General features: G+C 40.7%; 1 protein-coding gene across 1 annotated transcript in view; it reads left to right on the top strand.

Annotated features, from left to right (window-relative positions):
• LOC107590100 (A disintegrin and metalloproteinase with thrombospondin motifs 2-like) overlaps window positions 1-16452 on the top strand; it is a 77357-nt gene that overhangs the window by 28443 nt on the left and 32462 nt on the right. Inside the window, exon 3 of the mRNA XM_016278715.1 lies at window positions 4718-4886. Coding sequence (XP_016134201.1) covers window positions 4718-4886 — 169 coding nt within the window. The remainder of the gene's footprint in view (window positions 1-4717; window positions 4887-16452) is intronic.

The raw sequence follows: 16452 nt of genomic DNA, 5'->3' as shown, positions 1-16452 counted from the left end.
GATATATTTCTTAATTTCGGTCGATACGATATAATTCCGATATCGATATGAACACTATTATAAAAGCCTCATAAAAACTGCCAAGAATGCCCACAACAGATGTCTGTGCATACAAACATATGAAAAATGAATTTGCCAAGTCTATGACACCTCATATAAAACCATATATTTTAGAAGAAAAAAAAGCAGCACAAATAAATTAATGTTCACCTTTTATTTGTATTTAGCCTTCATACAAACAAGAAATGTGAAATCACTGTCAAATAATCGTCTCAGACTCACCTAATTAATATTACTATCTTCTAAATAACTTAAAACTATAAGCTAACATACACTACCAGTCAAAAGTTTTTGAACAGTAAGATGTTTTTAAAGAATTCTCTTCTGCTCGCCAAGCCTGCATTTATTTGATCCAAAATACAGCAAAAACAGTAACATTTTGAAATATTTTTTACTATTTAAAATATTTAAAAATGTAATTTATTCCTGATTTCAAAGCTATATTTTTAGCATCATTACTCCAGTCACGTGGTCTGTCAGAAATCATTCTAATATTCTGATTTGCTGCTCAAAAATAATTTATTATTATGTTGAAAACAGCTGAATAGAATGCTTTCAGGTTTCTTTGATGAATATAAAGTTCAGAAGAACAGCATATATCTGAAATATAATTTTTTTGTAACATTATACGTCTTTATCGTCACTTTTGATCAATTTAAAGCATCCTTGCTAAATAAAAGTATTAATTTCTATCATTCCCCCCCAAAAAATAAAAAAATACTGACTCCAAGCATTTTAATGGTATATGTATAATGTTACAAAAGCTTTTTATTTCAGATAAATGCTGATCTTTAGATTTTTCTATTGGATCTTTCTTACTGCTCAAAAAATTTCGACTGGTAGTGTATGTAGTGTCTTCTTCTCCTCCTGCCTTGCTCTTTGGCCCGCATCACTCACCGCAGAGCAAGCCTGTTCTTGATAAATCTGCTGTGAAAACGTGGGAAATGCCGACGAGGAAGAAGTTGAGGTGATGCGATCTTTATATCGGCGGAGCAGAATATGCTCCATCTATAACGCATTGTGATTGAAGATAATGAAAAAAGAAAAAAAAATATATATATACTCATTCTGATTGGATGTTTTACTCTGTCAATACAGGAGACAAACCAATGGGCCACTGGCTGCTCGCTGTCCCTGCGTGATGGTCTTCGGCAAAAAAAACAAAAACCATTCTGTCGGCCCCTTAAGTGTGTCGGCCCACCGGGAAAATGCCCGGTATGCCCGATTACCAATCCAGCCCTGACTATAACCATATTTTAGAGATATCAGAAGTAATTATAAATTTACATGTAAGAGGTATTTAAGTCTTAATTATGTACAAAAAAAGTTGAAATTAGCATGCATTACGTGTCCATTTCCATAATAAGTACTCTTTTTTTTAGAAGTATGCTAAAATATGCGTCTTTTACACAAGTTGTAGGGCGCAAGGCAGCTTGATAAGTTCGGAGTAGAGCTTTTGTCTTATATGTCATGATGTTTATGTTTTTTTTCCACACTGTGATACTTCAGTTCAAATGGGAACTTCTAAATTGACACTGATTGTATTTTCTCCTAGGTGTGGATTGGGTGTAAATGAAAAATATTTCTCATTCTTTGAAGTGGAGACAGTAATTTGCTAGGCGGCGGGACATTGAAAAAAATACCTTGCATCTTGGCTATCAATTTCTGTTAAATTTGACAACAAGAAAAGTTATGTTAGAACCAAACTGGCCACCTGGAGCCAAGAAAACTTGAAGCGGTAGTGGCAATTGAATAGATACAGTTCTCATTGTTTTGTAGCTGTCAGAATCAAACAAATATCAGCTTTATGAGCAATCACACACATATAGAGTGACCACAGAGGGTTGTGGATTTCTTATTAGACAGGGAGGTTGGCCGGTTTCCACACATTCAAGCGCACACAAACACAGATAATGCATCTGAATCTGCTCATGAACTCTCCCTTGGATATTTTGGCAGATAGTGACACTTCAGATCAGCTGAAGTCTGCCTAACCACAATCTCTCTGATATGGAGGTCTTGGATGAAGTTGGATGGTGCAGCTGACCCGGCTTGTTCTGTTGGAGGTTTTGTGCTGTGTTTCTGTGCTTCGACTGTAACAAAACAGAACATTTTAATATAGATTGTTCATACGAGGCTATTAGAGCCTAACTGTGTGTGCTTGAAAGGGCCAAAAGACAGGCATTAGCCATAGTTTTTCCATGAGGAAAGGAGCTTTGATTTTGATGATGGGTTCCATTTCAGATTATGGGATCTGGCGATGTCCCAAAGGACTCCAAATGGAAAGAATTAGTTGGATGAAATGCAGGCGTTCGATTGTCCAGTAAAACTCCAGCTGACTAGTTTTTCCAAGTAGTCACTCAGTCTCAGTTCCTTGCATAAATCATGAAAATGTGTTTTCGGTAAAATATCATTGAAAACAATGTTTTGTTCCCAGTCTCTGAACAGGAATCCGAGTTAGTCTGTACTTCAAAAGTGCTCAGGTTTCACTTTAACACACTTTAAAAGGAACGACCTAATCTGACCGACGTGAATGACTGTATTTTTTTAGGTTAGTGTAAATTATACCACAGTCACAGGCTGTCATTCAGCAGCTTATCAAAATGTTACTTTAAAAATGATCTTGTCAGTACTGTTCAGTGTTTGAAAAGATCTGCCTTTGTAGGGCAGTTTTGCAGTCTTGATCATTTAATTTTATCACAAAAATTACAAACTATTTTAATGTTTGATGTTATTCAAGTGAGTGGACAAACATCCCAGACAGATTTAAAAATATTTTAGATAGAAATGTTTGAGGTTTGACTGATATTCCAGTATGCTTTACTAAAGCAATTTGATTTACAATATAAACTAATATTTGAACTTTTTTTTCTTTTACCACAACTTGAAAACCTGAAATATGTAGAAATGACATTTTAAGGAATAAGTTATATTATTTATATGTAAATAATATTATTTGACAATAATCCTGTTTTTCTTCTTTTAAAAGCATTAAAAAAATTGCCAACCCCAAACCTTTGAACAGTTGTGTGTGTGTGTGTGTGTGTGTGTGTATACTTGGTATTACCTATGATATGGGGACCAAATTTCCCCATAAGTATAGTAATACAAGTAAATTTTGTCCTTGTGGAGACATTTTTTATCCCCATAAAGAAAACAGCTTATAAATCAAGTTTTCTGAAAATCTAAAACTGCAGAAAGTTTTGTGTGAGGTTAGGGTAAGGGGATAGACAATACAGTTTGTACAGTATAAAAACCATCCTATGCCTATGTCCTCATAAAACTTGAAGACCAATATGTGTTTGTGTGTGTGTGTGTCCTTAATCTTAATATCCGGTGCAATTTTGCTTCTCAAGTAAATTGATACTGTTTTTAAAGATTTTTCACTGGTAAACAGAGCAAAAATACTTACTTTGCAGAGTGTATAACGTAAGAAGCCTGTTACATCATGCAGAGGTGCATTATCCTATTAATCACTCACTTTTTCCCAGATGTAGGATGTCTGGTAGACCCATTCAGGTCATTAAGAAAGTAAAAGCATATTTGATCTCTGGTGACACTGTCATTTTCGTTTGCAATAGAGATGACACAGAGTGGATTTTGGGAGAGGACAAAAGTAAACGTTAGTCTGTTTTGTTTTTACATCAGCACTTTCAGTCCGTGTTGTCCACGTGTGACGGCAGCCCTTCATGCAGTGGTGTCGATTTATGCAGCGCGTGGGCATTTCCTTCCTAATGAACCCTCGGGGGAAGCAGGAGGGAGCGAGGGAGGTGGCGGGATCGCTCGCTGTGTAATATTTCCTGGGAGACCAAGCTAAACGACTAGCTCAGCGGCCTGCGCTCTGCCGAGCTTCAATTTTTTGATGACTGAGGGGGCTCCGGCGTGACTTTAACGGCCCTGTTTGAAGTTCACATTTGATATTCCACCACATCAGAGAAGAGGTCTAACCTTGCCATCGATTGGCACTCTCCTTTCGGCTGTCTAATTTGCTATGGAAGCAAAAGGAAAAGACCCTGCGTTCTGGCAGGGAATAACCAATAAGTCGTAGGGACTGCGATGTGTCCTACAATCGATTAGCCCCGTGTGTATAAAGCCTTGTAGACGCTCTCTCTGTTGCTCTCGTTCCGTTCACAGCACCCCTGGCAGTGGACATGGACCGTCACTCAAAGCCAACGAATCTCAACGAGACACGGCGAGAACGGAACATGAGCTGTCAAGTGTATCTGTCAGTGAGTTTGTTCACTCTGGCAGAGAGATTCGTATTGATCTTCGCTCGTGGTTTGGATTTCCCTCTTTGCCCTCATAGACTAGTTTCTCACCGTCGTCTTTAAACTGCATAAACAAGACGATCTCATGTTTGCTCCCTAAAAATGTTTGGAAACATTAGCGAGCGTTTGTTTATGCTTATGACAGGCAATGTCACAGAGTTTTAGAGATGGTCGGGCCCGAACACATGAGTTAGAAAGAGGATGGATCGATTCAGAGATCAGGTTGCCCGAGGGTTTCTTCCAAAGCTGATGAAAACATGATATAGCAGGCTTACAGAAATAGCCCTTATAGCTAATTCGCTTAATGGACTTGATGTGCAAGCTTTGTGCTGTACCTGCCTTTGAAAAACCTAATCTCTACTTCTCTTTCTCTCTTTTGGACTTGACAGGCGGGGATGATCCGTGCAGGTCAAGAGGAGATTTTTATCGAGCCACTGGAGAGAGGAGGCGACATGACAGGAGAGGAGGAAGGAGGACCCGGGCGTCATCACATCGTCTACCGCTCCTCTGACATCAAGAAGCCGGTTGTCAATCAACCCGCTGACTTTCACCCCAGAGGTCAGATCCCCTTTTTGACATCAGCTCGTCATGGAGTGCTGACGCGAGTCCTGAACATGTATACTGATGACTAGAGAGAGATGCTGAGGTTCAGTTTCTTGTCACTGAATCAACACACATTTCTAGACTGCTCAGTGCTGGTTTATGCAGGTTTGGTGCTGGTCTGGTCTGGTCTTTCTAAGCCAAGGGAGGCTTAATGGGTAAGTTAGCATCACTCAGCAGTAAGGGTTTTTCTGCTTGCCAGGTCGGGCGAGTAGTTCAGATTTGATTCAAATTTCAAATTAGATTTGCTTGCTTCTACATTTTCCCTGTGGGAAAATTTATTTATTCAAATAAAAGGCAAAAGCGCCAAAAAATATATATAAAAAAAAGAATTATTATTATTATAAACAAATTAATAAATATAAAATCAAAATCAAATTATGAGTACACTGTGTATATTGAATTGTACAGAATACTCTACAAATTATTGTTATTATTATTAATGCATGCCAGAATATTATTGATTTTAATGTTTTAAAATAATTACTGATTTCATTCAAATAAAGTAAAATACTACAATAAAATAAAATATAAAATAAAATAAAATACAAACCATATTTATTTTGTACAAACCAGCTGACAGAAAACTTCAGTGTCTATAAAATCTAAAAGCCATGTCTTGTAGTGTTAAAGAAATAGTTTATTCAAAAATTCGGGTGAATAATGACAGAATTTTTCGTTTTTTTGGTGAACTGTTCCTTACTAAATGGACCTGAAGCAGGATACGTAGATAAAGTGAGGAAAGTTCTCCAGGGCCGAGTCATTGCTCAGGCTGTTCATCCCCCTTCACCCCCCAGCTCTGTCTCTCTCAGCATCCCGTGTGAGACGTGTGAGGAGAGGAGCAGCAGAGTGACTGGATAAAGTCATAAACGATTCACATGTCACTTTGAGTTTGAACGGTCGAGTTCAGCCGGGGGATATGGAGAGGCTTGACATGCGTCACAGTCCATTCGCGTTTTCATTTTTCTTCACAGCCTGGTTGTTTTAGAGGGCTGCATGAATTGCTTAACTGCAGTACTGTCAAACCCTATTTGACAGAAATACAAAAATGATTGCTGATCCTTTTAAAAGGACTTTAGGATTATCACTGTAATCAATACCAGTGTTGGGCAATGCTACTTTTAAAAGTAAAAGCAATTTACTCTTACTTTACTTTTTAAGGTGATGTTGCAATCTTGCTTTATGCATCATAAAACGTAAAGGCCTGTTCACACCAAGAGTGAAAACTATAAATATATTAACATTTACACCGGAAGTGTGCTCTGCAGTTATACTCTCGCATTGCGTATTTTTAAAATCGGATGAATTTTTTGTTATCGACAGAAACAAAACTGTTCCCAATGATATTGTTTCTTTGTATCATTATTGTTATGGCTGTTGTGTGGTTATAAATACCATCATAGGTATCATACTTGGTGTTAAACAGGCATAATTCTTTATTTTTCTTTCTTTTTTTCTTTCTTTTTTTTTGGAACTAATATGTTAAGTTTCTTTTGCCTTACTTTTTCTCATTATTGGCTGAATATTTTTTAACCAAAGCTGCAGTTATTAAAATTTTCTGCAAATATTGTTGCAGTACTTCTATTGTATATACTGTATATTTGAATATATTTCAGAATATATTTTATTCCTGTGAGGGCCAAGCTGAATTTTCAGAAGCTATTACTAAACATTTCTTATTAATTGTCAGTGTTGAAAACATTTGTGCTGCTTAATATTTTTTGCAAATTTTTTTTTTTTACATTCTATATGAAGGGAAAGTTCAAAAGAACAACATTTATTTGAACTAAACATCTTTTGTATCATTATGCATAAATGTCTCTCAACTTGACTTTGGGCTTTTGAACAGGAGTGTACAGTACTTTGCTTGCAATAATGAAAATCTGTGTTTCCAAAATTTTATAAACACAAGATAAATGTACTTATACCATGATCTGTCTGAATACTCGATTCTGATTGGCTGGCAGGTATGAATTAAAAACGTTTAATGCACAGGTAGTTCCAAGTCAGTTTAATCGCTGTTTATATAAATGTGCTGCTTTAACTGATGCACACAAATACACTCACACACGCACACACACACACACACAGAGAGAGAGAGAGAGGTCGGAGATTGCAGATTGCGCTGCATACACACAGAAACTTGTTGTCAGCACTGCCCTGTGACTTTTATTAATAAAATAGCCAAGATACTAGATTGCTACATTATATTCATCAGCAACAAGCTGGTAATTATCTCTCCATCTATAATTAAATTCAAACAAATGTGATCTTACTGCACTATTTCATCTCTTTGTCTGATTTGAAGCGGGCAAAATGCTAGCGCTAACGAGCCGTAACTGACAAAAATAACAGTCATGTTTACCCTTCCGGTCAAATATTGAACTGCAAACATCATTAACAGCTTTAATTTGTTGATGCTGGCAAATGACCGTCGGGTGGTTCTTGGCCTCCACATCGTGCATTAAAATGGTTTAATGCACAGTTAGCTGTGCATTATCCCTTACTTATACAAGAATTAAAACAGTAAGGAAAACATTAATCATATACTGACTATGAAATTTTAGACCAAAATTGCCTCAAGGTCATTTTGCGCAACCAAGACAAAACAGGATGTGCGATTGTTGTCTTGACACACACTGTCTGGAACGACAATTCCCATTCAATTTAGACTATGTAGTGGTGTAAATATAGGAATTAAAGCATTATTTTTTAATTGTGGTTCAAATTAAGAGTAAACCAGAATATAAAAGTGAAATGTGTATGGTCAGTATAAAGACTGAGCTGCTTTTATAAGCATTTTCTCCTACATCTTCAGGCAATTGTTTCAACAGCAATTGGTGCTTTTCTTTTTTTCTTAGACATCAAATTAAAACCATAAATCAGTCATATCCCTTGTATGGTGTGTCTGTTTATCAGCAATATTCAGCTTTTACTTGAGTGGAAAGGTTACACATGTGGCAGTAGGCTTGATGTTGTATTGCATTGTGGAAGTGCAGGTATGCCTAAGCTGGTACTAAAAATAACAGGACAATATATCTGTAAGTGAATCTCAATGTTTTTGAGCGAGCAGGTCTTTGGCGACATCAGCTGGAGTGCGTGTGTGCATATGAGAAGCTGCAGCTCTCAGTGAATTCCAGCAGAGACATGCTGGACTCAGACAGCCAGTGACTACGTGGCAAAGCTTGATGAGAGTTTAAGTTCTACTTGGCAGACATGAAGCATACAACATTGAGAATTACGGCAAAAGTAGTGGGAGGAGAGAAGGGTGAGAGGTTTTTTCCTGGAAAATGGCCTGCAAAATTAGGTTTCATAATCAAACATGCTGGAAAAACTCCTCTGCTCTGTTTATATACTTTCTTTGTAGTATATTTGGTTTAGATAACTATGTAAGAGAGTTGTTTTTTGAATTACCATGCACATCTATTGGCAAAAGTTGACCTTGACGAAGACTTCTAGATCTGTATTGACTCTATAATGATGAATGTCAGGACATGCTAACATGCTACAAGGAATGCTATCAAGGGATTTCATTGTACTTTTTGGACGTGTGCTTGTATATCAAAGATTTATATGACTTTGGACATTATAGGACATTCTGTTCACTTACACAATCATGAAAGGACTTCTTGTTATGGTAACCTGAGAGAGAGGACTAGCCTTCACAATACTGAATCATCAATACTTTGCGCTTTCTCTTCAAACATGGCTTTTGGCATTTTGTTCACTGACCTATCAGAATAATGCAGGTGAAGCCAGGGTTCCCCTTCAGGAACTCGAGCTGCTTCGAAACGCTTTGGGAACGCCTTCAGCGTGACCACACTCTGAATCACGTGTGTAATCAGTCCAATGGATGGGCGGGGTGAGCGACCAGGAAACTTAAAAGCTTGTGCGGTGGATACAGCGGCAGCTTTCTGTCATTCAGCAAGCGCTCTGTGTTTGTGTCAGTACTCCGTGTTTGTCAGCCTTATTTACTATTGTTTGTCTACTATCAGTCACAAGCACAATGCCAAAGGCTAAGGACAAACACAAGGGCAAGAGCGGACAGCATTATAGGCTGTGTGTTCCTCCCTGCCCGCGCTACATTATGGGTGGGGATACACACAGTCTGTGTGTTGTCTGCTTGGGAGCAAAGCATGCAGAGTCAGCTCTCAAGGGAGCTGACTGTCCGCATTGCAAGTGTTTGTCACTGTGTACGCTTTGCTACCAGAAGGCTCTCTTTGAGGAGGGAGCCTTCAGCAGCATTCCTCGCGGTGCTGGCCCCCGCTTCTGCCAAGGCAGAGTGGCAGTTGCGCTCGTGGGGATTGCAAATGGATCTGGTGGAGGGAATGGAGATGGGCGAGTCCCTTTCTTCTTCCTCACCCAACTGATCCACTGCCCGCTCTCTGGGATCGGAAGCCTGCTCTGCGTTTTCTTCCACCTGGGGAGAGGGCTTGATGCTCCGCCTGTCTTCCTCCTCCGAGGTTGACATGGAGGGCATCGATGAGGACTCGGCCCCTCAGTACTCCCAGTATGAGGAGCTATTGGAGGTAGTTACTCTTGCCGTGGCCAAGTTGAACATCGATTGGCCCGCCGAGAAACAGGCTGAACTGCCAAAGAGCAAATTAGATGAACACTTTTTGCGTAGTAAGCCGCTACCTCCACGCTGGGGCCTTCCACTGAGGTGTCGAGATCGTGGGCTAGACTGTTTTCAGCCCGTATCTTCTGTTCCGCCTCCAGTCACTGTGCCAATGTGGTGGGGCTGAATGATTACGGCTACAGGGTGATGCCTCGGGTTGAACAGACGCTTGCGAGCTATCTGTCTCTTAGCACGGCATCGTCCCTGAAGGCTCCAGTACTGCCCTCCAAGCCTTTGTGGACCACCTCAGCGCTGATGGGCAAAGGGTACACGGCAGCAGGTCAGGCTGGTGCTTGCTTGCACACCGTGGCGGTGTTACAAGCATACCAAGCCGACCTGCTGAAAGAGCTAGATGAGGGTGAGGAAGTAAAGTCTGACGATATCACCGAACTCAGACGGACCGCTGATTTGTCTCTCCGTGCCACCAAAGAGACCGCCCGCTCCATCGGCAGGTCTATGGCAGCATTGGTGGCGGCGGAGAGACACCTGTGGTTGACCCTGTCTGATATGAAGAAGAAAGACAGGGTCTTCCTCTTGGTCGCCCCGCTTGCGCCTTCTGGCCTGTTCGGCGACGCCGTCAACTCGGTCATCGACAGGTTTCAGGAGGCCCGTAAACAAGCGGCGACATTTCAGCGGTTCCTCCCTCGAAGCTCTATAGCTCTTGTACCTGTGTGCCTGCTCCTCATACCAGGAGACCCAAAAACAGACCGTTGCTCTAGGTCGGGTTTCTTCTAAGTCAAGGCCGGATCTGCGGACCGTCCTTCTGACTAAGAAGACCTCGGCCAAGAAGTCCTGACGCTATGGGCTCAGGACTTCTGAGGGAAGGCCCCTCTGGGGAAGAGCAGTGTACACCTCATCATACGGTGCCTGTCTCTCCTCAGTGCCCTAAGGAGATCGGTCTGTCAACCCTGCCACCCCCGGTGTTTCAGGGCACAGCTGTCTCCAGTGAGCGCGACTCTCAATATCCGCCCGGAAATGTAGCGGTGCTGGGGGGCTTGCTACCTCCAAGGAGGTCTCTAGAGCAACTAGCCACTCTGATTACACCAGAGGTCAGTCTCGAGAGTAGACTATTTGTCAGCGTGGAAGCTTCTGCCAAATGTGTCTCAATGGGTCCTGCACACTGTAGAGAGAGGCTACAGAATCCCGTTTGGTTCTCCACCGCCTCGTTTCTGCGGGGTTCTTCCCACTCTGGTGGGCCCCGAGCAGAGGGCAAAGCTTACCAATATTGGGTTCTTCCATTCGGCCTTGCACTCTCACCCCGCACTTTCACCAAGTGTGTGGATGAGGGGGGGGGGGGGGGGGGGGCGATTTTAGATCTACATCAGTTGGACTGCTCAGTCATGAGACTGAAGTTCAGGATGCTCACACTCAAACAGATCGTGTCTCAGATCAGGTCCGAGGACTGGTTTGTCATGATAGACCTAAAAGACGCATACTTCCATATCTCCATCCTTCCTCAACACAGGAAGTTCCTGAGGTTTGCTTTTGAGGGCAAAGCTTACCAATATTGGGTTCTTCCATTCGGCCTTGCACTCTCACCCCGCACTTTCACCAAGTGTGTGGATGCTGCTTTGGCTCCACTGTGACTCCAGGGCATCCGCATACTGAACTATATCGACAATTGGTTGATATTAACTCAATCAGAGCAGATGGCAGTTCAACATCGAGGTGTTGTTCTCGCCCATATGAGATAACTGGGGTTAAGACTAAACGCCAAGAAAAGTGTGTAGTTTCTCCAGTACAGAGAACCACTTATCTGGGCGTGGTGTGGGATTCCACCACGATGCAGGCACGTCTGTCTCCTGCTCAGATCGAGTCGATCCTCATTGCAGTCGCGAGAGTGAATGAAGGCCGGTCACTCACTGTCAAGCAGTTTCAAAAACTGCTGGGTCTGATGGCAGGGTCCAACGTGATACCTTTTGGCCTGCTGTACATGAGACCCCTACAGTGGTGGCTCAAGACAAAGGGGTTTTCCCAAAGGTGAAATCCGCTCCACATGCTCAAGGTCACACGGTGATGCCTTTGTGCCTTAGACATGTGGAGGAAGCCTTGGTTCTTGTCTCAGAGCCCGGTGCTGGGAGCTCCTTGTTGCCGCGTAACGCTAACGATGGATGCGTCCCTCACTGGTTGGGGAGCGGTCATGAGTGGCCGCTCGGCCCACAGTCTGTGGAGCAGCCGCCATCTCACGTGGCACATCAACTGCCTGGAGATGCTGGCCATGTTTCTAGCATTGAAACACGTTTTCCCAGACCTGAGAGATCACCATGTGTTGGTGCGCACTGACAACACAGCGGTGGCCCCTTACATCAACCACCAGGGAGGTCTGCATTTGCGCTAGAGGTCTGCATGGACTTTAAACTGAAGCCCAAACCGGCCTGTACCCGAGATTGTCTGACCCGACCCGATCTGACTCGAGCGGCACAGTTAAATTTAGAGCCCGAACCCGACCCGAACCTAAAATCTTTTTTTTTCCCACAACGAATAGCCAATTTTAAAAAATGCTGTATTTCACGATTGCATGCAATGGTCAGTAAACAAATACAGGTGCATCTCAATAAATTAGAATGTCATGGAAAAGTTCATTTATTTCAGTAATTCAACTCAAATTGTGAAACTCGTGTATTAAATAAATTCAATGCACACAGACTGAAGTAGTTTAAGTCTTTGGTTCTTTTACTTGTGATGATTTTGGCTCACATTTAACAAAAACCCACCAATTCACTATCTCAACAAATTAGAATATGGTGACATGCCAATCAGCTAATCAACTCAAAACAGCTGCAAAGGTTTCCTGAGCCTTCAAAATGGTCTCTCAGTCTCGGCCAGTTCACAAGGCAAAAGAAAAAACACTTACCAGTTATGAAAGTTTATGAACATCAGGTGCAGCGGTCAAATCAATTCTGCAGAGTTTTTTAATGGTTGTATACGACAAGACGATAATTCTTCCATCGTGCAAATTATGGCAATTTTCGTCAGTTAAAGGGTTAGTAAACCAAAAAATTTAAATTAGCCCATAAATTGCTCACCCTCAATCCTAGGTGTATATGACTTTCTTCTTTCAGACAAATCCAGTCTGAGTTATATTAAAAATTGTCTTTGATCTTTCAAGCTGTTTCATGGCACGCAGCAGGTATTGCATGCATCAGTCCAAAAGCATTTAAATAAAATGCGCCCATCCATAACAAAAAGTGTCTCACACGGCTCCAGGGGGGGTGAAAAAAGGCCTTCTGTAGCGAATCGATGCGTTTTTGTAAGAAAAATATCCATATTCAAAACGTAATAATCACTTTAATCTAGCCTGCGCTCATTGTTGTACACTGGAAGCAGTTCCGGGCAGATGACGTAGGAGGTCAGTGATGCGCATGCGCCAGTGAGTCTCGTGAAAACCAACGTTTGTTAACAGGAGCAAAGGAGTTTCCTTACTTTAGCAAAGGAAAACCAGTCTCCTCTTGGCTTATATCGAAATCCTGCGACATTCTTCTTTACAAATCCTCGTTTTGTACTTCTAATTAGTAACCGTTGTTTTGTTTTGATCGCTCCCCTGCGCTTCTGCGTGCGTCACTTCTGAGCGGCGCATGCGCAAAGTCGACCTCCATACGTCATATGCCCAGAACTGCTTCCAGTGTACAACAGTGAGCGCAAGCTAGATTAAAGTGATTATTACGTTTTGAATATGGATATTTTTCTTACAAAAACGCATCGATTCGTTACCGAAGGCCTTTGTTCACCCCCCAGAGCCGTGTGAGACACTTTTTTTTATGGATGGGCACATTTTAATTAAGTGCATTTGAACTGATGCATGCAACACCCGCTGAGTACCATGAAACAGCTTGAAAGATCTAAGACAATTTTTTATATAACTCCGACTGTATTCGTCTGAAAGAAGAAAGTCATATACACCTAGGATGACTTGAGGGTGAGTAATTTATGGGCTAATTTTAATTTTTTGGTGAACTAACCCTTTAAGGTTCGTTAGCGTTCGGCCTGCTTTAAATCAGACACAGAGATGCAGTGCGGTAAGATTGCATTTATTTGAGTTAATTAATTATATCATTTATTTGAATTAACGAGAGAGAGAGAGAGAGAGCAAGAGAGAGGGGGCTGAAAGTTGCGTGTGTGAACCTGCGTCTGCGTGTCTCTCTCTACAAGCAATGAGGCTTCGTTACTTCAAAAACAGCGATTTTACTCCCTCATTGCAGATAAATATAACATTGCGAGTCAGTAGCCTGTCAAAGCTATTTTACTAATAAAAGTTTCAGTGCTTTGTTGTCGTTGTTGTGTGCAATAATGTGTGTTTGTCCGTGCGTCTATGAAAGCAGCGTAGCCTACTGCATATAGTTTTAGTTTAGCTATAAACCCGAGCCCGACCCGAACCTGAAGCTATTAATTAAACATTAACCCGAACCCGATGGGTCCCGAAATACTTATAGAATATAAACTAAATTGTCCACAACAAGCAAGTGTATATGTTTTTATGCTAATTTGGAAACATGTATTTTATATATATAATAAAATAACATAAGTATTTTATAAGAATCTTTTCCATCCATCATTATTCTGCAAATGTGCAAAATATGTGGATGGAAATCCGTATATTGAAAGCAGTACGTTTCATAACAATTATAATTGGACATGACCTCACATATGAATGTGGGAAAATCTGAGCCTGATTTTCTTTCCTGGTTGGTCACTTCATTTGAGAAGAGTGTCGTTTCTGCACTTTTGTTAGTTTCTCTTCACCTCAGTCACCCTGACATTTCAGCCCACACATATCACACCGCAGCATACCAAATGTGCCATAATGCCTCCAGCTAGCCATCAGAGATCGCATAGATTTATGCGTGTGGCTATATGTGTGTGTTCATGGCTGTAGAAAATGTGTGAATGCATGTGTTTTTCATTTAACGTTTTTCCCATCCCTGAAACAACAACATTCTGGTTGTTCCATTGACTAATAGCTGTTGGCCTGCTCTGACATTAAGGAGGAGTGTTCAGCTTCCTCCTGTGCTGCAAATATCTCCATTTGTGCTGGACCACCTTTGCAGCAGTGCAAGTAAAGACAGTGTCTTAAGAAGGACGCCTGCGGCATTTCGTCTGGAGAGCTAATGAAGACTGATCTTTCCGTGTCTTAGAATTCTGGCTCTGTGAGATGAGCTAACTCAACAATGCTGTGTTAACTGATGATGCCTAGGTGAATAAGACATTAACCAACAGATTACAGGGTTCGCTTGGCTCTTGTTTTAAGATTGATGGCCAAAGTAAAGATGTGATTAAGATATCCTGAGAGATGATTGTAAAAAGGAGGTCAAAAATGTTGCTGGCTGACATCTTCGTTGGATAGACTTCAAGGCTTCACAGTTCTTGTGTGCTTGGGCAACTACTCATTTTAAGTTGACTGTCTTCACATGTTTCAGGTGCTGGTGACCACCAACAGATGTGAGTGGTCAGCTAGTTTCACCAAAGACCATGGTAGTCCAACAGCTAGACCAACACTAATCCAGCACTTACTGTAACAAACCAACTGAAACCGGCCTAGAAATTGATGGTGTCTAAAGTCTAAATTGGCCTTCATCCAGCAGGGTATAGTCATTCAGATGTGTGGTTCACTAATTGAATTCAGTGTTCGCCTTAAGTAGGGTGAATTCAGATAAGTTGAGATACTTTTTGCCATTGAGGTGACTGGGGAGAAATGGCACAATTATCCTGAATTATCTCTAACTGACTTGCCCGATGGGAAATCAGCTGTCTTTTTATATACACTCATATTTACCATTGTTCACCGAATTTTATATCATACATCATACATCGTTGCACTATTGTTGATAATGGAGAAGAGAATGTGAAATGCGATCACGTAATTCCAAATATATATTTGACCATTTCATTAATACAAAGAAAATAACATCCGGATACAAGGAGATATGGTTTGTAGAAAGAGGAAATTTTTACTTAATGTCACCAGGTATAGAATAAGTACAACTGAAGTCATGTGATTCAGGGTGTCACTAAAATTCATGGGGTCTGATATAATTTTTTAAAAATCATTATGCAAATTGGACTTTGTAAGGGGGTGTTTAGAGATGACAGAAAATATGTATAAATAAATAAACATATTTGATATTATTACTGTTTTATTCTGATTGGAAATAATATATTTTATTCTGTGATAACTTTAGTTTTGCATTTCTCTTCAGAAACTATACATCTAAGATGTATATAATACAATTCTACTAAATGTAAGTAAACATTATATAGGAAGTAAGTCTTTTCCAGATTATGTTTCACACATAATCAATATAAATTGCCGTTTATACATAAAAATATATAGCTGCCTTTATTTTTAGTCGGTCCCTCACAATTCACGACTAGTTAACACAGACCCAACACACTGACTAGTGGCAGAACTAATGGTCGGTGCAACTCCTGCATCAGTGTTTCTGTGTATATGAGAGTGTGTGTATGTGTGGGCTCATATTCCTCCATGCTGAGTCACTCCTTCATTGAGGATACTTTTGCTTGTCTAAGCAGATGGACCTGCATTCATCCTGCAAGCAACATAGTTTTTCAATCAGTGAGGTTGCAATACAGAAACAAGATGTTGCATTCATAGCCAACTGAAATTCGTGCTACATTCATAACCATGTCTTTATTTTATCCACGTAAAACATGTTTCAGGTTTGACATCAATGTGACATTGTGTGTCTTTATTGAAATCAGTGCAGCTTGGATTTAAGGAATTTTCCTGTTTGTTTTGCATTTCAAGTCTTGTATCTTACAGTTTCATGTACTTTGACTTAACATGTCTTATTTTTTTCCAATTATTTTTCCAGTCACATCTGCCAGCATTGATTTAAAAGCCAAGCTGTGTATTTGTTTTGTGTGGAAATTAGTTTTGTGTTTTGCAAT

Source organism: Sinocyclocheilus grahami, unplaced genomic scaffold (genome assembly GCF_001515645.1).
Source record: "Sinocyclocheilus grahami isolate Dianchi unplaced genomic scaffold, SAMN03320097.WGS_v1.1 scaffold124.1, whole genome shotgun sequence".
Classification (NCBI taxonomy): Eukaryota; Metazoa; Chordata; class Actinopteri; order Cypriniformes; family Cyprinidae; genus Sinocyclocheilus; species Sinocyclocheilus grahami.
The sequence above is the reverse complement of the archived record's forward strand: the minus strand, read 5'-3'. Positions and strand labels throughout refer to the sequence as shown.